Source organism: Diadema antillarum, unplaced genomic scaffold (genome assembly GCF_040938485.1).
Source record: "Diadema antillarum isolate AM-2024a unplaced genomic scaffold, OU_Dant_1.0 scf00000008, whole genome shotgun sequence".
NCBI classification, from domain to species: Eukaryota; Metazoa; Echinodermata; class Echinoidea; order Diadematoida; family Diadematidae; genus Diadema; species Diadema antillarum.
Window position 1 is genome coordinate 1,666,131 of NW_027270897.1, and position 21,962 is coordinate 1,688,092.

General features: G+C 39.5%; 2 protein-coding genes across 2 annotated transcripts in view; both read left to right on the forward strand.

Annotated features, from left to right (window-relative positions):
* The first annotated feature begins 238 nt into the window (after positions 1-238).
* On the forward strand, positions 239-15,206 carry LOC139718465 (uncharacterized). Its single transcript, XM_071629940.1, has 8 exons — positions 239-393; positions 1,228-1,899; positions 3,842-4,080; positions 5,455-6,300; positions 7,588-7,752; positions 8,993-9,141; positions 13,468-13,860; positions 14,692-15,206. Exons 2-8 carry the CDS (start codon positions 1,233-1,235, stop codon positions 14,825-14,827), a joined length of 2,595 nt encoding a protein of 864 aa, XP_071486041.1. The 5' UTR covers positions 239-393; positions 1,228-1,232; the 3' UTR covers positions 14,828-15,206.
* Positions 15,207-21,038: 5,832 nt separating this feature from the next.
* The window catches only part of LOC139718816 (phosphatidylinositol-3,5-bisphosphate 3-phosphatase MTMR4-like), a 90,383-nt gene continuing 89,459 nt past the window's right edge, over positions 21,039-21,962 (forward strand). Inside the window, 1 exon segment of the mRNA XM_071630284.1 lies at positions 21,039-21,113. The gene's annotated coding sequence lies outside the window, so the exon portion shown is untranslated.

A 21,962-nucleotide genomic window follows, 5' to 3' on the forward strand; every position in this document is an offset into this window, starting at 1 on the left:
ACTAATTGTGAGCTGAGATAACATCAAATTCTCTATGATACACAACCCTTAGCTTATTCTACTCAGGCCCTAAAAGGTTTTGATTCGTGTTCAATGTGCTGTTCACACTAACTGACCAGTGGATCAGCCAACCATCATTGACCTCTATCTCTATCAACACGCTCTGACCTCTTCTGTATGCTGCCCTCAACGTTTCGTGAGAGAAATACTTCTGCAGCAGAATTTTCAAATATCTCGGTGGATAATGAATGTGCTACTGAAAAAATGGCCAGAGCAAAATTTAGCGGATGGATTACCATTGACTGACTTCAATATGGCATACAAGTCACTTAGACTGATGTGATACTGCATTGTGATTGACTAGTTGAGCAAGGAAAGTCCATGCAGCGTGGTGTAAGTTCAGTCAAGCTTTGGAATGCCAGGAATAGTAGTTTAGTAGTCCCATATACTACTGTTTGTGTTATATACAACGCTTGCGCTACAGACGTCAGACTGCTCTGCGCGCCGACTGACATGACGCTTAATTTTTGAAGATCTCCCAACGCACTTTCGTATGACGATCGTAGATGCTTCTCATGTGACCCCCAGCATCTTGCTATAGGCCTAGACCAAGTCGAGCTGATATAGCTAGTAGTAGTAGAAGTACAAGAACGCATTTTCTGAAAGGAGAATACTGTCCTAATTATGTATCGGTCCTAAATTTATATTTTTGCCAGGCTATGCAAGCAAGGAATTGTTTTGTAAATTGTATTAATCTGAGTGTAGGCCTACCGGTAATCTAAGAGTAAGACTCTCTGGTGATTAGTCTTGGCCTACTATTTTTCTGTAATTTAATTATTTTTAAAAAGATGGTTGATAGTCGCACCACTGCACTTTAGACTAGTAATTTAGTAGAGTAACGGTTACAGTAATAATCTACCATGAGATATGAGTAAATTTTACAAATTGTAATTTGTATGCCATTTCATTATGTATATAATGTAAAAATATTGCATTTACATGTCCGATCCAGGCATTTTATTATGGCTCATATTTTATTTGTTGTCTCTATGTTGCATCCAGGCCAGGCCTGCCTATTTTCTATACCTCTTTAATAGCTCTGCCCGCGAGCTCTGTGAACATAAAACATTGATATTTTCCCCTTTTTCTACTGACTGCTGTTAGTGTTATGCTTGTAGTGGGGTGAATTTAAAACTATTAAACTTGAGTAATGTTTTTCTCTTTCAGGACTAATGATGGCCCACCATAACCAACTCCTGTTCAACCTAAATGTTCCCTACAACCCTCTGAATGTGGTAACGGAGTTCCACAACCCCGGCCCTGTCATCATTGAGCGCCTCCCAGGGAGAGAGCAGAGGGAGAAGCAGGATGCCGGGGGCCTGGCACCAGTGCAGTTCAGCGTCGTCTCCAAAGAGAAGTTGGCGTTTGCCATGCAGCTTGCCAGACGGGATATGAAGAACAAGATTCGCGAGCAGCAGCAGCAACAAGTTCAGAGAAAGGAAGGAGAGCAGAGAGACAAGCAAAAGGTGTCAAACAAAACGGGGAAGGATGTGAGAAAGAAGAACACTGTGAGGAACATTAAGAGAGGAGCGCAAAATGCCAGCACCCCTTCGAAGAGGAACGTCAACATCAATATCCAGAAGAAATCTGTCAGGACCCAGACACCCGTTGGACATGGTCACAGAAAACTGAATCAGAGAGGGTCTCCCGTGTTGGTGTTGACTTCCCAGCCACAGCCTAGCCCCATCCAGAAAGAACATACTGAGAAGGTGGCTGTCCTACCAGCCAAATCGAAACCAGCCCCCGAGTCTGAAAGTTTGCATCAGAAACGTGAGATTGCCAGACTGAACAAGGAGCTCCAGACGTGTATGATGAGGATCAGTTCTCTCAGTAAACAAGGTGCAGTTGTCTCTACAAATGTAGTTGTATTATCATCATCACAATGCAGAATTGACTAGAGTTTGTAGCTTGGAGGTTTAACTTTAAATTCCAGGACATGTATACCATAACACTTGCAAGAGTTTTGGTCAGCTTGAAGCAAAAAGACCTTTGATTATTCCCTCAGATATTATGGCAATGAAACAAAGATATTATAATGTCATTAATTTTCATTTCTAATTCATTTATTGGTTTTGTTTCAGCAGGATATCTCTGTCACTGGCTGAAGATGCTGTTTTTCTCAGAGGCCCTACATGTACACATACATAAGTATAGGAATATTTGAAAAAGGATGATGAAGTAAATGTCAGTGAAACAGTCAGTAGTTTCAAACGTCTTAGTTCTGGCTTCAGCTGCACGCTGTAGACAAAAAAAAAGAAGTAATGTATTCTGCGTTCACTATTCTGCATTGCCCATATGGGACCCCTTTAGATAGATGACTAATAGTTGCATTTTCAGTACTTAAGATGTACCGCTGCGGAAAGTTTTTTCAAATTTTTGTGGGCTTGTGCATCACATGTACTTTGATTAATTCTCTATTCATTTTAAGATGTATTGCTTTTGTAATTGCACCTTTTACTTTTAATTGATGAATGTTTGCTGCTTCCTTTTGATCCTGCAGTTTGCAAGTTTGTATACATGTCCCATTTTAAAGATAATAAAAAGTTTTGGTACCTCAAAAGTTTCCCTGAATTTCCTTGTCTTGGTTTGTGTTTCACGTTAAGGTACGTTGTCTGTGAGAATTACTCGCCCCAAAGTGTTCTCATGTCTTAGTAATCATGCAATAATGGTTTCGTACCAGAGCCACCGCTGTACAGCGTCGATAAATATTGTACGAAACCACTGACTGCGACCAGCAGCGTGCAGCCCACTGTACGCATAGCTAACTGCGACCAGCAGCCCCATACGCATAGCGTAATGGGGCTTCGCATTGTAGCATTCAGGATCATGACAGAATTAGCATCGCGGGTAAATGTCAACTTAAAATCCAAAAATTTCTTCGATTTGAAGACTTATCAATTAAGTTGAAGTATTGAAAACAGGCTTCGAACAACGTTTGGTTCTGCCAATAGTCCCTTTCTTTTCGAATTGATGACTAAATGTGACTCGGTCGAGAGGACCTTGGGAGAGCTACATACATTGTACACTGACTACTAAGACCAGCGCATGCGCACACAAACATCTTATCCGTTGATGGATTTGAAATTTGTGCGCATGTGATGTGTTCGCATGCACTGGCTGTAGTACATGTATTCAGTGTACAGGTAGCTCTCCCAAGGTCCTCTCGGCCGAGTCTTATTCAGTCATTAATTCGAACAGAAAGGGACTATAGGAAGAACCAAACGTTGTCCGAAGCCTGTTTTCAATACGTCACCTTAATTGGTAAGTCTTCAAATTGAAGAATTTTGGGGATTTTAAGTTGACATTTATCCTGCGATACTAAATCTGTCATGATCCTGAATGCTACAATGCGAAGCCCGATTACGCTATGCGTATGGGACTGCTGGTCGCTATGCGTATGGGGCTGCTGGTCGCAGTTAATTGCATGATTACTAAGACATGAGAGCACTTTGGGGCGAGTAAGTCTCACAGTGTTAGTTATATGAAAGGTACTTTAACCTGAAACACAAACTAAGACAAGGAAATTCAAGGAAACTTTTGAGGTACCGAAACTTTTTATTATCTTTAATCTGCATACAGTGTGTCCACATATTTAGAATTTGTTCATGGTCATGTGCACAGTCTTGCCTCACTAATCTTAGAGATTCATGTCCTGTATTCGTGAATGATCAAAGGAACTGGATGAAGTAAATGATCATATGCTGCACATGGAAGGACATACATGTATATACTGAGAACTACTGTATGTCGCATTTCAAGCCTTTTATTATTCCCCCCTCAGTGGAGGCAACCACAGCAGCAGCAAGCTCCCCCGATCGCACCGCCACACTCCGGGCAGGCCTGGAAGCCTTGTTTAGAGCGGAACACCCCCGTGACGAGGAGAGTAGGTCAGAGGTTAAGAAAGGAGAGGGCAGTTCAGGGGTCAAGGAAAGGGCTGCTGCCAGGCAGAGTAACAAAGTGCGACAGAGACGGCTGAGGCATTCCGAAGTCAGAGGGGTTATTCTTCCTGCCAGGTCAAAGGTGATAAAAATCTTTTGAGCCGTTTGTATTCCTGTGTATGTTATTTAAGGGGAATGAAACCCAAGTATACATGAAGATGAATGAATGCAACAATATTAGTAGAACACATCAGGAATGATTTTAGGAAATTGGACGATCTGTTGAACAGTTACCACTTTTTAAAAGTTTATGTGGAGCTATCACTGGATGTAAAGATTTCTGCAGTCTGTGGCATAATGTATGTACAACAGTATAGACAAAGAAAAAGAATTCCACAAATTATTCTTTTTAATGAAAAATACTCATTCCCTCGACATGTTACTGACTTATGTTTAGGGTGATTATACTCTCTTTGCTTTTTGAAAGGGATAAGTCAAATGCTCTTTCATTACACTATAAAAGTGAAAATATTTTGAGTTTTCTCTATATTTTCCTTATATCATTGTCCACACGTGACGTCACAAAGCATTTGTGGCCTTCTCATTTAGTAATGGCGTCACCAAAACTTAAAAATTCATAACTTGTGAACAAATTGCCTGATTTTTCTCAAACTTTTTAGATGTGTTAGGACTACTAATTATTGCTGCATTTTCTCAATTCATATAACCTACAGATATATATGTGGGTTTCAGTTTCCTTTGAACAGTGAAAACATTATCTAACAGTGTTTCCAGTTTGGAAATTCTGAGCTTCAGGGTCATACATGGTACCAGAGTCTCTGATGCTGTGTAGATATGAAGCAGTAAAAAAAAAAATAATTATGATAAAAAATAAAATAAGATAAAGGTTAAAAAAAGACACTAAATGTTTCAAACAAGTGAGAACCTGTAAATGACCAGATTTACCATGTTCAATATTTCCCAAATCAGTAGTATTAGGATAAACCATTCAGTTAATGGTTTGTTAGCATTGTGTATTTGTTCATGGATCTTGTGGTAGTCAGTGACAACATCTTTCTCAAACCTTTTGTGTGTTTGGTAGTTTTTCATATGAATGCATAGCGATCTGAACATCATCACCCAGCTCAGCCAGCAAATTTTGACAGTTTTGGAATTGAGTCTTCAGAATGACAGTGTCTTTAGGTAAGATTGTGCAAAGAGGGACACAAGATTATTTGAACTCGAAAATACAAGGAATGCCCAGATTGATACATGTAGTGACAGATCAAACATGAAATTGAATTTATATTGTCAACATAATTTGTCAGCATACTTTGCAAGCACAGATTTTTATTGCAAAGATTTTGATACACTTGAGAAGTGAGAATGCAAAGAACTGCTTCCTGCTTGCACAGTTTCTGTCTTAATTTTTAAATGCATTGAGAAATTGATAAAAAGCCAGAATTCCTGTCAGACCAAATTGGATACATGGCCTTCTTTCTAATCTTTATTGTAGCCTCACCATTTTGCCTCTGCCTCAACTGGAGACAGGATGCACTTTACACGTCCAACTGAATCCTCAAAGACCAAGGCAAGACCCACCCATGATGTCCCGAGAAAGTCGACCACGGCAGCTCCCGTTTGGTCTCCGCCTGGTTCACCTCGGAGCTACCACAGGGTTGGCAGACTGGGCAGGGAGAGACGCTCAGGGCGTCTGGGCTCCCATGGGGAAGAGTCTGATGAGGAGCTGGTAACAGGAGATCATCATGGTAGGACTCCTACTAGAGTAGGGGAGAAGATATTCAAGAATCCTTCAGCAGAGAGAGAGAGAGCGTTGGACGGCAGAAGTGGAACTCAATATCTTGAATTTCACAGGGGTGTCTCGAATTCCACAAAGTCTGCACAGAGAGAAGCTGCATTTGCAGGGAGCAGGATGCCGGTTAAAGGTCATGGCTTTAAGATTTCCCATGAGGAAACCAAATTGCCGAGGTTTCCCCTCAGTGAAAGAAACGAAAGTGGATTGAAGGATGGCCGCAATACTGGCATAGTGAAGGAAAGGATATCTTTAGAGAAGAGTGTCCGAAGAAAGGTCCAGTTTGGACCTCCAGCTGGAGCCGACATTGGCAGGGAATTCGTCAACCACTCTGCATGGGTGGATGAAAGTGACCGGGTGGCCGTTCATGAAAAGCCCAGAAGGGAAGTGGAAAATCCATATTTAAATGGGGTAGCTTCTGGCAGTGGTGATGTTGATCACTATGGTGACGACCTGACTGGACAAGATAGCGGACACAGGTTCAATCCTAATCGGCAACCTCAGGAGATAAAGCACTCTAGGCCATCATCTGTGAAAGAAGTAGATGAGGTAAACTTGAAAAAAAAAATGTTGTAGATGCAGGCAACTTCCATTATAGCAAAGTCCTTAGCACTAGCAGTTTTCTTCCGTTGTATCAACATTTCATTATAGCCGAACAAATAGAGTACATGAGGGTACATACATGTAGGTAATAACTTTGGAACTTAAATTTTTACTGTTTTGTTGTGAAAGTTTGGTGTAACCTTGTTCATTATCATGGGAATGCACTGTATGTTTACAGTGACTGTCAGGGCCAATGATTATAGACAACTGTAGCAACTTCTCAAAAACTCACAGCTGAATTGCTTTCTCGTGGCTGCTACCATAGTGATTGCAATCTTTGCAACTTGGAATATTTGAAAAAAGACAAACAAAAAAATCCTCTTCATGACATGGTTCCCTGGTAAAACTTATACTCTTACTCATTGTATTGTAGGTCTAATCCATTCATTGCACAGGAAGGCAACCATGGAATGTATAAAGTGTCTTCCTGTATTCCTGGGGCTTCAATTTCCTGATTTGTGTTTTCTTTACAGAAATTGAATATGCAGACTCAGAACTGTAGACTAGTAAACTGACATGAAGGTCAACATATTTGAAGATTCATAGATAGTGCATACAGATATATAATTTTTCAATGTAAATGTGTTTATTTCTATTTCTTATTGTAACTGATTCTGATTTGAAATCAGCAACATGATATAATTCTTGTAATCTGTGCAAGAATTGTTGCCTAGGTCACCACCCCTTGAGTGATGATAAATTATGACTTTGGTTGAGAGCCTTATTCCCTTTCTACCAGTCCAGGTTGAATTCTCCTTTGCTTTCTTTTTTCCTCTGAAATCTCTCTCACTGAGCACGTCTTTCCTGCACCAGGGTATAATTTGATAACAGAAAATTTGGATATGATGTACAGTGACATACATCTGCAATTATGTTTGCTATCAAAGTTGATTCCGTGCGCATAAACAGAGTAAAATCTTCATAGATTATTTCATCAAAGAAAGAGATAGGATTAAGTATGCAGTTTCGTTTTTTTTACTTGTTATTTTGATCAGCAACATGTTCAAACTTATTTTGTACACCTCAAACAAATTTCTTCTTACAGTTGCTTTTGTAGTTGCATGTCAGCAACTTTAAACTTTTCTCAATTTTGATCCCCACACACTTTATATCTTATTGGCGGTTGGTCCACAGTGTTTTATTTGATCACTCATGTTTTGTTTCATGAATAAATATTTGAAATTATACAACATGTATAATATTATATATTTAAATGATATTCCTCTTGTTCAGGGCTGTAGGGAGCAAATCACAGACCTGCTGATGGATGAAATCTTGGAAGATGAAGTCAAGGAGTTTGGTAGACTGGATGAGGATACCATGGCAACCAGAGCGGCCCACTGCATACAAGAAGCTCCAACATTTGAAAACATCCTACAGGAACTAGAGCTAATGGAGGCAAGTTTCATCCTTTTTGGTATTGTTTTTCTACTCTTCAAAACCAAACCAGACTGTAGTATCATTTCATCCATTCCTATGGTTTTGTTTCAGCTAGATAGGTTTGAATGAATCATTAATTGTCCCCGCCGAACGAGTTCGAGCAGGGGACTATGAAACGGGCTCCGTATGTGTGTGTGTCCGTGTGTCCGTGCGTCCGTGCGTCCGTGTGTCTGTCCGTCCGTGTGTGCGTCCGTGTGTGATCAAAATCTTCAATTTGCTACTTCTCTGTCATTTATGAGCCAATTTTGATTCTGTTTGCTTTATATGATAGCACTACATGGGAGCTTTGAAACTTCTACTCAGAATTTCAGTTGTGACCTTTGACCTTGACCTTTGACCTATATTGTACATTTTGCTACAAAATGCTACTCCTTCGCCATTTCTAACCCGATTTCGATTCCGTTTGCTTTATGTGATAGCACTAGGTGAGGGCTTCAAAACTTCTACACAGAATTTTGACCTTTGACTTCTTTGACCTTTGACCTTGATTTTTGACCTGTATTGTACATTTTGCTACAAAATGCTACTCCTTCGCCATTTCTAACCCGATTTTGATTCCGTTTGCTTTATGTGATGGCACTAGGTGAGGGCTTCAAAACTTCTACACAGAATTTTGACCTTTGACTTCTTTGACCTTTGATCTTGATTTTTGACCTATATTGTACATTTTGCTACAAAATGCTACTTCCGGCGGGGACATATATTACGCACCGCGTAATTTCTACTTTTCCTTGTTCAAAACACAAACAGAAAATAATACCTCAGGCATGTAGTTATCCTGAAGATATTCTAATTCAGTTTCCATGGTGTCCTTCCAGCTGTGTGTCTTTTGATTTTTGTGTCATTACTTTTTGTCATCAAGGCAACAGTAGAATGTCTTTAATTTGCTTTAATCCACTTAGCATCACTTTGTTACATATTTTAATTTTGTACCTTTAATGGCTCATGATTAAAAAAACGTAAGCTGATTAGTTTTTGAACAGAAAAGAGGGAGTCACGATCAAATGCCAAAGTGTCTCTTTGGCCAAAAACCAACATTTCGAATTTGTATTGGTACCTCAACTAAAATCAGATTTTTCTCGGTTGTGATGCCAACGTCTTGTGGCTGCTTTGGGGTCACAAATGTGTTCTTGTGTATGCATCAGAGCTGTGCATATGCTTTGATTTAACTATGTGTGACTTTCTGCTTCTTTTGTAGGTGGAGGAAGAACAGATTCGTAGGAGGTGGAGAAATGTGAAGTATGATGACCCTCTTGGCACTGGATCACTAGAAGATCAAAGGTCAGAAAGGGGTGGAAATGTTGAATGGATGCAGGGTACACCTCTGGATGCAAGTCAAATGGAAAGGTAAGGCCACTAATTTGTGTCTCTGTGTGTTCTTTATAATTGGAGTGACCTTTAACCCTTCATATTCCCGTATTGTAAACATTCCAAAAGATCATAGTCCTAGCTTCTTCAGTAATAGTTAGTTGATCTCCCTCAAACCTGACTTGAGTTCAAATTTTGACAACCTATTCAGATGTAACACTGCCTCAGTCTTTCACAAATGCCATGATGAGACAATGGAGGTTTAGGGGATTATTGTACACAATTCTTAAAGACCTAATAAAATGGTTTAGGCATTTTTTTCTCAATTATGTAATAATATTAAATGTCAAATTCTAAGTAATTCTATGGTTGTGCGGGTTTTTTTACTGTTCTGAATTTTGTTCTATATTTGTTAACATAATGGATGCAATTTCCTCGGTTTTGGAAAACTGTCTATACTTTCGCCGCATGCGGCGCACTATCACTTCTAAATTGTGATGACGTCTAAGAACGGAGTCGTTCACGACCAGTCTAGCCGTAGCCAGCGAGCTGGCAAGGCTATGCTAGCGCAGCGCAGCGACAGCCGGCCGGCGGCTAGGCTGCACTGGCTAGCGCTGGCGGGGGAGCGAGCTAGCGAGCGCATAGCAGGTGCTGCGCTGCACTATTGTCATTGGCTAAGCCTTTAGACAAAAGAATATTTAATGAACTGTATCGTTTTAATACTGCCAATAATACAGATTACAATTGTGGTACGCTTGGATATCCATTATTTTCGGCAAACTCGTGAAATAGGCCCCATCACTGCGTGTCTGTACTAATAATACTACGGCGACTCGCATGTTTCAGCCCCACCGTGTGGCGTTCATCTCGGTAGGTAAGCACGGCGGTGGGGCTGCCTTCCACAGTCAATACTCGTGACTGCGGCGAAAATGACTTCATAATATGGCCCTCGACTAATTTAACGGCCAATTTAACCATAAATACAACCCTACCTAACCCTAAACCCGAGGAGGACCTACCCTTGCTTTCTATAAACCCACGGGTACGGTGCACGCGCACTGCGGTGGGGCCTATTTCACGATAGCCCCACCACCACTGCGTGTCTGTACTAATACTACGGCGACTCGCCTGCTTTATAGGCCTGTGTTGCTAGACCTACTCGTGAATCCAGCCCCACCGTGGCATTCATTGGTAGATTAAGCACGGTGTTTGGGCTTCCTTCCACAGTATGATTTTTAGCATAAAACAAAAACTACTCGACCAAAATTGACGTGGGAAACTGGTTAGGCCTTTTTTTCTTTTTTTCTTTTTTGAGCCACGACCCACCCTGTAACAACATATCCCCCCAACCGTTTAGGCGTTAGAGTGTAGCCTCTGTATTACAGTACCAAGGATTCTGCTATTACTACTTACTAGTCTACTAGACCTAGTGCCGTAGTGGTAATAGTACTACTACTAGTAGTAGTACTAGTAGACTACTACTAGTAGTAGACTGCTTAGAGTATTAGATCTACTACTAGACTACTAGGGCCTACTAGTAGTTAAACTTGTAAGCGCCGGCCGACGGGCCAGGCCACGGCCGGGACGCTCCCGCTTGCTTGCTGCGGCCGGAGTAGCCGCTCACTTTGTGAGCGAGCTGGGCCTGTTCTTCTAATCTACTTACAAGACAAACAGTTACAACTTACAATGTCAATCATGTAGAATCCTTTCTAACGTTAAACTATATGGGGGCATACCAGACATACCACTCTGTATTTCCTAGGCGATCGTTTCCGTGAGGTCTATTCTCGATCGGGCTTGGTGCCATGTTCATACGCTCTTGCACTGGCAGCGGGGGAGACTGCAGCTGGTTCATATCGGTAAGGTGCAGCCCCACGATAACGTTCTGGTTCATCGGCTGCCTCTCCCTCCCCATCTTCCCCTTCAACTTCATGTGCCTCCTTTTCTTCTCCGCTATCGTCAGAGCTGCAGTCTTCATCATCATCATCAATGTCGAAGTTTACCCATATAGGGGAAGACATTATGCTCAAGGTACCAGGTATTTGTGCGAGCTAACTTAGTGATAATGTACGTGGTACTAATGCGTATAGCGAGGTGCCCGCACCTCGTCAGGGGCCCGAATACCGTCACCCCACTTAAAATTGTTTTGAGCGCACTAAACAAAAATGTATGCCCGGGACTGTGTTCTGTATGCTTGAAACTTGGCAGGGTTACCACAATCAAGCAAATTGTGGTGAAAACCGAACAGTTTTTCGCGAAAATCTGAAATTTTCATAGGGCTATAGGAATACGTATTATAAGTCACCCGCACGCATCTTTTACGTGTATGTCTATGGGAACATCACTGTCACCCGCACACGTCTTTTACGTGCTAAGTCTATGGGAGAGCGGGTGACGAGTTGCGGGCCCCTTCCTTAGCGCGCAACTTTTTCGCATCGTTCGCGTTCGACGACAATAGCTGCAAATTTTCAATATCGATCAGTGAACTTGTGATTCCATTGGAATTTTCAGCATTTTTCCTGTATGCGAGGTGGATTTCAAAGAATTTCAGTGGCGAAATGTGATTCAAATATGGGTAAACATTAACTATGACGAGGTGCGGGTCACCCAAGTATACATGTCGACAGTCAGTGGGTCGACCGGGAGCGCATATCCCGCGGAGCCCGGGCCTGGCCGGGCTAGCTATCGTGTACGCGCGTGTACCAAGCTAGTAATCTGAGTGCTTGTGCTGAGCGGCGTCTGCTAACTGAGCACAACTCCGTGCTTATACGTCATCAATCGGTTCAGGGGTGTTGGTCACGTGACTATCTTTTTCGCAAAAGCTGCAACGGGGTCCTCCAAAAATGTGATATTTGGGGGAGTTTCTAGAAGCGATAAAAACCAGAACGACACTGACAACATATTTACATTGATAATCATGACATATATTTTACATTTCTTTTGCATATTAAAACATTTTGCAAGCATTTTATTAGGTCTTTAATACTGATGTTTAGTCTCACTACATCTGTGCTGATTGGCTAATGAGGCAAGCCAGGATATGTGTAGAGTGAGAAATGAAACACAGTGAGATAATATAGTGTTAGCTGCAGAGTTTAGTAATTTTAGGTTTAATTTGGATTGAATCGAAGACAAAGTCATTATTTAGAGGCATGATTGGTCTGACAGAAATTAATATTATACTACATGTATGTACTTGAAGGCAAACCTACAATTCATTTACTCATGGTACAGAACAGAACAAATTGGATCCAATTTTGTTGCCCATATTTCTTCTCTATAGATAGATTATGAAATTTTTGTTGTGTGCGAGTAGTTTATAAATTTCATGTTATGATGATACTCCTGGAAAGTTTATTGGAAAGCAAACTTGTGACATATTGAACTCAAGGAAAGCTGAGACACATTGATACATCAGTTAGAATCATCACAGTCTTCATGATGTGCAAATCAAAGCTGATGCCATAGCTGCCTAGCTGGACTGCAATGCTACGGGCTCAAGTTGTCAAATGAGTTTCACTTTTCACCTGAGTGTATAGTGTCTCATCTGAGTAGTCAGTTTGTTTCAGGAGAATGGCCTAGTGCAGTCAGTGTATAGTTCTCCAAAATACAGTATTAACTTGAAATGATAGGGAGCAATATGTAGATATTACCGTAAAACCAGAAATGTTAGCGTGCATTTTAATTTCACAAATTTCATGAGAGCCAGTATTCGTGAAAATAAAATGCACGTAAAAGTTCTTGTCTACAATATATTCATTGAATGCCAGCGGTAATTCATGAAAATTTCATACCGCGAAAAAGGTCGTTCACCCCAATTTGCAAAAATTTAATGCTGTGTAAATATCTTGCTTTACAATACCATATGTCCCCCAAAAAATTACAACGGGACCCTCCGCAATGATATCTTTAAAAATAGTGAATCAATCCAAGTACAATTTCAGGGTGTGAAACTATAAGTCATTGCCCACATCTTACAGAAAACCCCATTTGATTTGCTCCAGTGGTCAAAGAGAAATGAGGAATTTTGTAGAGGATGTCAAAAATCTCTTCCCTCCAAGTTCTGTCTATTGTTTTCACACACAAAAGCATCGAAGTGCTAAACTTGGAAGAATCAGACTCACCACATGCTTTACAACATTCCACATTTCTCTGTGACCGCTTAACCAAATTTAATGGGGTTTTCTGCAAAATAGAGCTAAGATGTTATATTTTAAGACCCTGAAGTAGCATTTAGACAGTTTAATCATATTGGGTGTTATCAATGCGAAAATTTGATTGTAATTTTTGGGGGGACATTTTGTATTTGTTTTAGATGATATATGATATGGGATCAATCATGCTTGTTCGGATGTATGTTCACAGAATCCCTGAAGTCCCCACTCAGCATACAGCAATGGTATTCAGCAAGCCAGTACCCTCAACAAGCCAGGAGATGACTTCATCTCTTGGGCAAAAAGTGCAGAGGATGGAGGATGACCAGGCCAGACTGATGGAGGAGGAAGATGCCTTGATCATCCCACCCATCACCATGACAACGTCACAAGAGCAAAGACCGCCTACATCTCCCAAGGCCGTGTGGGAGAGTAAATCATCCGCTGCATCACGTGGGAGCGGTGGAAGAGGGCGTGTCCCCCTGTTTGTGCCCAGTGACATGATGAAACGGGTGGAGCAGGGAAGGGAGGCGTTCACAACCCATCTCAAGAGAACTTCACACCTCTCTTATGGAACCTTTAATCCATGGAAACTGATTGAGGAGTAAGTTTCACGTAGTCTTGATGGAGTAGTACTGAAACTAAGAAGTATTTCATATTTTGTTTGGAAGAAGTCATTGTCTCGATCCAAATGATCCAGTACAAAATAGTCTTGCTCTGCTTACACTTGGCAAACCTTTTTTTTTTTCTCTCTCTCTCATCATCTTATTCAAATGATGTGTAAACCATATTCAAACATATGCCACTGAGTTTGCTATTAAATAGTAATGTTACATTGAAATCAATCCCTTACCTACACTGTGTGGGGTATTTGCAAGTATGTTTGTGAAAAGGAGTCATGTGCCTCCCATGCATACTGTTATCAGATTATGTACTACCAGAGCTGCCAACTCTCCCTGATTCTGCAGGAGATTTCCTGAAAACTCAAATATCTCTTCATGTCCAGATAACAGAGTATAACAATCTTCTTGCTTATGGACTCATATTTGCCCACTGAAACCCATGTAACACACAAATATCTCCCAAGTTGCTCTTTGGAATCTCCCTGATTTTGATGGGTGAATGTTGGCAGCACGGCAACACTAGTAGCTGGGGTGTTCATGGACAAACAATTTAACCCTTTGAGTGCAGATTGGTGCTGCAAACACCAAGAATTGTGCACACTGTTCAAAGTTCCTGTCACAGAAAAGGTTAAGCTACGTGTATTTGCTTCAGTGAGTTGAAGTTGGCAAGGAAGTGTACACCTCGTGCGGTCAAAGGGTGAAATTTACTGCACCTTTTCATATGCTTTGTAGAGATCTTTTATCATGTAACTTCCTGTAAGAAGTAGAATACCCAGAGAGTCAATATCAACTCCTTTCTGCTCTCCCACCAGACTCTCAGATGAAATACTGGATGACATCATCGCTGGAGTCACTGAGGAAGTCAGTGATGTCGTCGGGCACTACGTGGACAACCTCTACGCTGCCGAGTTTGACATCAGTGCGGAGAAAACAACAGCGTCGCAATGAATCCTTCAACTGTATGCATGATTGCACTTGAACTGTGTCTTCCTACACTTGTTACAGAGAAAACAAGATGGTCCCATTGAATCTCTCATTTCTGAACAATGACTACTCTTCTATGTCTTCTTATACTCATTGCACAAGTCCCTTGTGTTAAGGAGTGTTGGTTTTTTAACTTGTCAGGGTGCTGAAGCCTAATATAGGATGACCTTTGACCCACCACTATAGCAATACTTCTCATGGTGTGGAGATGGGCCACTTCACTGTCCCAGGATGTAATGAACCTAGCTTACAAGGGAGTACTGCATTAATCCAAGCAAAGATGGCCAATCTTGTGTGGCAAAGAAATCTACTTTTCACTTGTTCATTCTTTTTGATGGGAAAATGGAAGCACATGAAGATGTAGCAACTTTTAGTATCTCGAACAGGTTCATTGCATATGATAATTGAAATTCATTGTAAATGAACTATTTTGTTATCAAATTAAAAGTGCTGCATCTTTCTGTATTGTATTGTTTGTTTTTCAGTTTGGTTTGCATCAGACATCAAAGTAAAACCTATATAGTAGTCTTGTGAGTGAATTTGACTTTCAGGAAAATTTACCTGGAATGTTACCTTGAATGGCTGTACTTTGTTTCATGTGGTACAGATTTGATTTATAGAAAATATATGCCAGAGGACATAAATGGTATACTCTTATCGGCTCTGAATTGAATAAATGGAGATTAAAACAAGACAAAATAAAACAGAACATGTAATTCTTGGTAATTTTCTCTTACACAGGGTCAATTTAAGATTAACACAGTGTATGCTGTGCTTATTTCCTACTTTTCCAAATGACAGAATATATTCTCAAAGTTGTTTATAGAAAGTTTACTTTTCACATTTTGCTAGGTTTGCCCTGATTACAAGTTATAATAAGCATACAAGTATCAACTGAAATTCTCATATCTTATTGGTTAATTCTCAGCTGCTCCCATGGTAACTTTACTTATATCCAGTTGCAGTTGTTATGAAATTCTTTTTGACATGGAACCTTGATGCTGTGATAGTATGTGCAAGAGCAGTTGCGGAGGGCTGAATTTTTAAAAAGAATCCAGCACTTGTATGGATCATCTCATTTGTGCCCATTTATTAATTTTTTTTTTTTTTTTTTTTTGTATAGCATTTGGACCCTAAGATGGGTAACACAAAATGAATTTCATTTTGATAAGTGCATTTATAGCCAAGAGATGAATTTATTTTGTCCAGAATAGGACTTCATTGGTATTTAGAAAGTGAAAGGCAATTGAAATGTGATATATTGGAAGTAAATGTAAAATCTTAAAAAGTGCAGTTTATACATTCCATATGTGTCATATGTATGCATTTTGCAAAATGTTTACATTGTATTACACTTTGCTGTGTATATTTTCTAAATAAACACTTTTAAGTAACTCCCTTAAAATGGAATGTTTTATTTGAAGTATCTTTTTTTATTAAAGCTTTATGTGTGGATTACAGTAAATATGAAAGGGCAAGAGTTTTAATGAGATATTGGTCCAATAAAGATTCAAGGTCAAACTACAGGCAAAGATATCAGTCAAAAGTGTCAAAACTTGTTCAATGTTACAATATCAATATCAATATCAATATCAATATCAATAAATAAATGAATAAATGTATATGTATGTATATATATATATATATATATATATATATATATATATATATATACAGCTGTATATATATATATTAATACATATTGTATACATGTATATATATATATATATATATGTACATATTAGGAAGAATCAAGAAATAAACTGGTAATGCATTTTTTTTTGCCGATAAAGAATGAGTTTATTGGACTCGAATTTTTGGTGGCCTCCACCTTCTTCAGGAATATCGACAATGACGGCACCAAAACACAAATTGAACATGTAGAGTGCGCACTCATGTACAGACTTGGTTGCTATGAGACAAAGGCTGAGAGTGTGCACCCTTTACAGTGATGTTGCCATGTAGACGCAATGTAGTCATGGCACGCATAAGGAGGAGAGCATTGACATGTTTATTATGTAACAATGGCATTCAATTTAAGCATCATATCACTTTGTATTATCACATGCTATGATACCGACATCTGTACTCCTCAACGTACCATAAGTTATAAAAATACAATTGTAATAGACAAATTCAGGAATAGATAAAGAGCGCTCCAACAACAGGAATCACTATACCGACCTCATCCCACCGATGACCACTGTACACCACAGTCTCCACCAGTGTGAGCCACGAAACAGCTCAACTATTGGAGCGCTCCCCAACCCACTCCTGAACCTCTCCACCACTTTCATAACTTAAACTGAACGCCACTGCCACGCAACAAACATGTCAATGCTCTCTTTGCGTCTACATGGCAACATCACTGTAAAGGGTGCACACTCTCAGCCTCTGTCTCATAGCAACCAAGTCTGTACATGAGTGCGCACTCTACTTGTTCAATGTTTATGCCTCCGCCACGAAGTGGTGCCGGAGGCATTATGTTTTCGGGTTGTCCGTCCGTCCGTCCGTCCTTCCGTCCGTCCGTCCGTCCGTCCGTCCTTCCGTCCGTCCGTCTGTCTGTCTTTCCGTCCGTACGTAATGAATTTTGTGGACAAGGTAACTATCAAAAGCTGTTGAGGTATCCTAATGAAACTTGGCATGTATGTGTATTAGGGGGTGAAGTTGTGCCTATCAACTTTTGGGTGCACGTGCTCAAGGTCAAAGGTCAAAAGGTCAAGGTCAAATACATAAAATTTCACTATTTCCACCATATCTATGCAATGCCTGAAGATATTTTCTTGAAACTTAGTGCATACATGTATTACCCAATTTAGATTCTCTGGTGAAAGTTTGGGTCATGAGGTCAAAGGTCAAAGGTCAAAAGTCGAGTAAAAGTATTAAAACTTTTTTTTCTCTGTAAATTGGAAAATTGTTCAAGGTATCTTCATGGAACATAGTATATACATGTACTGACTGGCAGTGATTATCTAGAGAATGTAGGGTTCATGGGGTCAAAGGTCAGAGGTCAAAGGTCAAGTGCAACACTTCAAAATTTTACTATTTCCCTCATGTTCATGCAATGCCAGCAGGATTATTATTTTTTTTTACACTTGGTGTATGCATGTGTAACCTAATAGAAATTCTCTGGAGAGTTTTTTTTTTTCTTTTTTTTTTGCCTCAAAGGTCAAAAGGTCAAAGATCAAGTGAAAGTGCTGAACTAACTTTTTCCTCCATATCTCGGAAGTGGCTCAATTTATCGTGAAACTTACTGCATATTTATGCATGTTCTACCTGAAAGTGATTATCTTATGAATTTTAGGGTCAAAGGCCAGATGAACATGGTAACAATTTACTATTCAGTACAGAAATTGCACTTTTTCTCCATACCGGTACCATGAAAATTACTCAATGCATAAATGTATGAATGGGTCAAAGTCAAGTTAAAGTCCTTAAATCCCCAAATACATGCTCTCCTATTCATCCAATTAAACCAAGGTCAAGGAAGGTGAACATTCAACACATTTGTGACAAACTTGTAATTTTAATATTTTGCCAATTTTATGAAAATGTAATCACACATTGTCCACATGTACTATAGACCTATTAGGAGAATCATGCATTATGGCGGAGGCATACCAGTCGCCATAGCGACATTTCTAGTTGTTTTGGTACCGTCATTGTCGATACTCCTGAAGAAGGTGGAGGCCACCGAAAATCCGAGTACAATAAACGCATTCTTTATTGGCAAAAAAATTGCATTACCAGTTTATTTCTTGATTCTTCGTTATATTTGAGCCAATACGTGAATTCTCAACGTATATGTACATATACATGGTGTATATTATATACATGTTTATGTAGTGCGAGAGATAATTCCCTTCCCAAACATACGCGGTGCTCTTTGTGGGTAGCATATTATACAGTATATATGGAAGACCATTGCATACATAACAAAATATGCTTGATATCAAATGTTAAAATCAAACTTAACTTGAATTTAGCCAATCAGACTAAAGTATTTAGGACTTAAGTTTGATTCTTAGTTTGATGGCAAACTTTTTTTTTAATGCAACACATCAACTTCTAAAGTACACATCTGTATAACCTTTATGATGAATATGGGTGTTTGCTGTTTTTCATGATGAGTGTGATAAACGAATATGTATTAGTGGTACATTTGAAGAGTTTGTTTGCAAAAACCGATAAGTCCATATTTGCCAAATGGAGATATTTGCGATTAAAGGTCAGGAAAAGTAAAGAGATTAAAAAGAAAATTTTTGCTTCTTTTGACCATAACTTCAAAAATGTACTTTTATATGTAGTGACTAATATATCATTTAAAAGGTATCATTTTTTTACTGTATGACAGAGACCGTACTTCAAAATCTTCAAAAATGGACTTATCGGTTTTTGCAAACAAACTCTTCATTTAGTCTATAAGTATAGAAATATTTCATACAAATATTTTATTCATCAATTTTCATGCAATTAAGACATTACATTAGTGCAGTACCAGTATTATGTGTGAGCAAAAGATATAGACAACAGAATCATTTTGACAGTCTCCTATTGCTACAAAAAACAACACCAACAAACAAATACATTACAATGATTTCACGAGTTGCAGTAATTGCTTGAAGGTAGGGGAATTTGAGATTATTCTCTGCTCATTTGCTCCTGTATGACTCATCTTGGATGACATTGTAATAAAATGCCCAAAAAAGAATTGCACTGAATTACTCATTCCTCATTGTACAATGTATTGTAGCAACATTTTCAATATCCCATTTCTTTAAGTCACAATATATGTTTTGACATGATTATGATTACAACCATGTGATTCACATTGAATTGTGTGTGTGTAACATTCTGTATGTCGAATAATGTAGGCTGTCAACTGAAAGAAGCATGCAGTACCCATGGTACAGAAGGCATGACAAAATACAAAACCGACCCTTGTCATATAACAGTAATATCGATACCAGTAACAACTCAGAGATACATTGTATTACAAAGTAGAAAATTAGAATCCGTTTACATTATTGTATACTTTGATACAACTATATATTAAACAATTACAGATCTAGGTCTATCATTAATACACAAACTAACTGCATAATATTCTTGAGTTTGTTGTTGAAGTGCACCACGTAGGATATCATATTTTATCAATAATTGTTCACATTAATGTCAGTGAAGTCTGCAAAATAAGCAAACAATGAACATCTACTGTAAAAGAGAAACAAAATACCTAGGTAGGTTATTTCTACTATTACGCAAAATATCACTCACACACAGTATTATTAAAAATTGCAAGCTCATCTGCATGATCTGCTCGTGCATGATGTGATCTGATTAAGCCCTCAATGATTGACGAATTGGCGTCCCCACAAGGTCATACATTTTTTTTTCATCCTTTATTCCATAATGTTTGTATTTTCAGAAATACAAGTGCATATATGCGTCCTAGTTTAGAACAGCCATGATTTGTGCATGCTTCAACAGTGGGCTCCATGAATAAGGTCCTAATGCCTCTGAGTGCATATAGAAAATCAGATTCTTTGATGACCTTCGACCAGCATTCTTCCTGTTTCGCTTGTAAAACAAAGCTTAAAGCCACAAACTCTACTTGACTTGAGTTCATCTCTACGGGCTGACATATTTGGAGAAGTGTTGGTCTGTTGTCTGTTTTCGTTCTAATCTTGTGCGTGACTGCCGACAGCTAGGCTAGCCTCTTCCCTTCTCGGAAAAAGGATGACTCATTTTGTATTCCGTTTTCCTGAATACATATCTTGTTTGATATCCAATTAAGGCATCAAAACAATTTCTTCGACAATACCTCACGGCTCATGGAACATTATTGTACACATTCAGTGATCATACACATACTATCTCGATATTTATTTATTACATTTGTGTAATACCAGTACATCAAACAATGATAATGATTTGCACTATTTCTTGCATGCATGCTTTCTTGGCTCAAATTTTGAAGAAGCCTGTCTTTTCTAATTTTATCGATTTTGACTACAGAGGGCGGTAGCTCAAAACCCGCTCTGACAAAAACAAACGAGCCCAGCCGTACTAAGTAGCTCTAGCTCTCACTGTGCAGCAGCTAGCGAGTACGGAGTACATAGCGTATCGAGGGCTGAGGGCTGGGGAGTGCTGGGGAGCCGCGAGAAATTCAGCATGACCTTTGCCGAAGTCTGCATACAGGTCACTCTTCCGCCATTTTCTGTCGGGTCGTTTGAAGTCATCGGATTCGGTAAGTTTACACGTAAATATTTCCTAAGGACATCATTACTAACCGCTAAATCCTGTAGATATTGAACGAAATATCCTGTGAAAGAGTGTATGTTCGTTGTTAGGTATATCTAATGGCTGTATTGATGAAAATATGACGTTTTCGTTACCCCCTCCGCCGTCCGCATCGCGAACCAACACAGTTCCCCATTGGCGAATGGCTATGTATAATGTACACCAATACGTGTAGGATTCTATGTGGGTTGTTTTGATGACTGTGAATAGCGGAACAAGATTCCATTGAGTGGATCCAGGGCCCTGTACGTGCCCCACCCCTCTCACACCTCTTTTCCTATCATTCAGAGAAGGGACCAGCAATTGATCAATGCACAAACTAGTGTGAAACCATTTACCATTCAGATCTAAACTGTAAACTTCTCGGTAGGACCTAAGGGCAGTTGGCAGTACAAATGTACCGGTAAGTGGAGTAAGGGGGTAAGGCGAAGTGAAAAAAAAAAAAAAGTTTCTTGTCCGAATTGAGAGGTGATGCAGAAGAAGGCCCGGAGGTTAAACAGTTCTGTTTGCTTGCAGCAGGCTTTGTTCAGGGCTGGGTGCCTATTTTGCAGCCATGGCTGTTTCATTCTTTGGCATTGATGAAAAGGCTCAGTGTCACTTCTCATAGCACTTGACTTGCTAGTAACTTCTGCTTGTGTTCTAAAGTGGGACTAAGCACACATGATGTTCATTTTATTTAAAACTGTTTATGATATTGAATGAAAGTGCCCCTGCGAGAAATGGGCACTCTGCCGCAAACAGACGTGTTTACTCTAGTCCAGATTTAGACTTGGAATCAAACTCTTACAGTATATTT

Excerpts from the sequence above, each read along its gene's own strand:
- LOC139718465 (XM_071629940.1), top strand. The coding sequence starts at position 1,233 with ATGATGGCCCACCATAACCAACTCCTGTTCAACCTAAATGTTCCCTAC. Across the intron at positions 4,081-5,454 it reads TTCTTCCTGCCAGGTCAAAG|CCTCACCATTTTGCCTCTGC; the intron begins GTGATAAAAATC and ends TCTTTATTGTAG. Across the intron at positions 6,301-7,587 it reads CTGTGAAAGAAGTAGATGAG|GGCTGTAGGGAGCAAATCAC; the intron begins GTAAACTTGAAA and ends CCTCTTGTTCAG.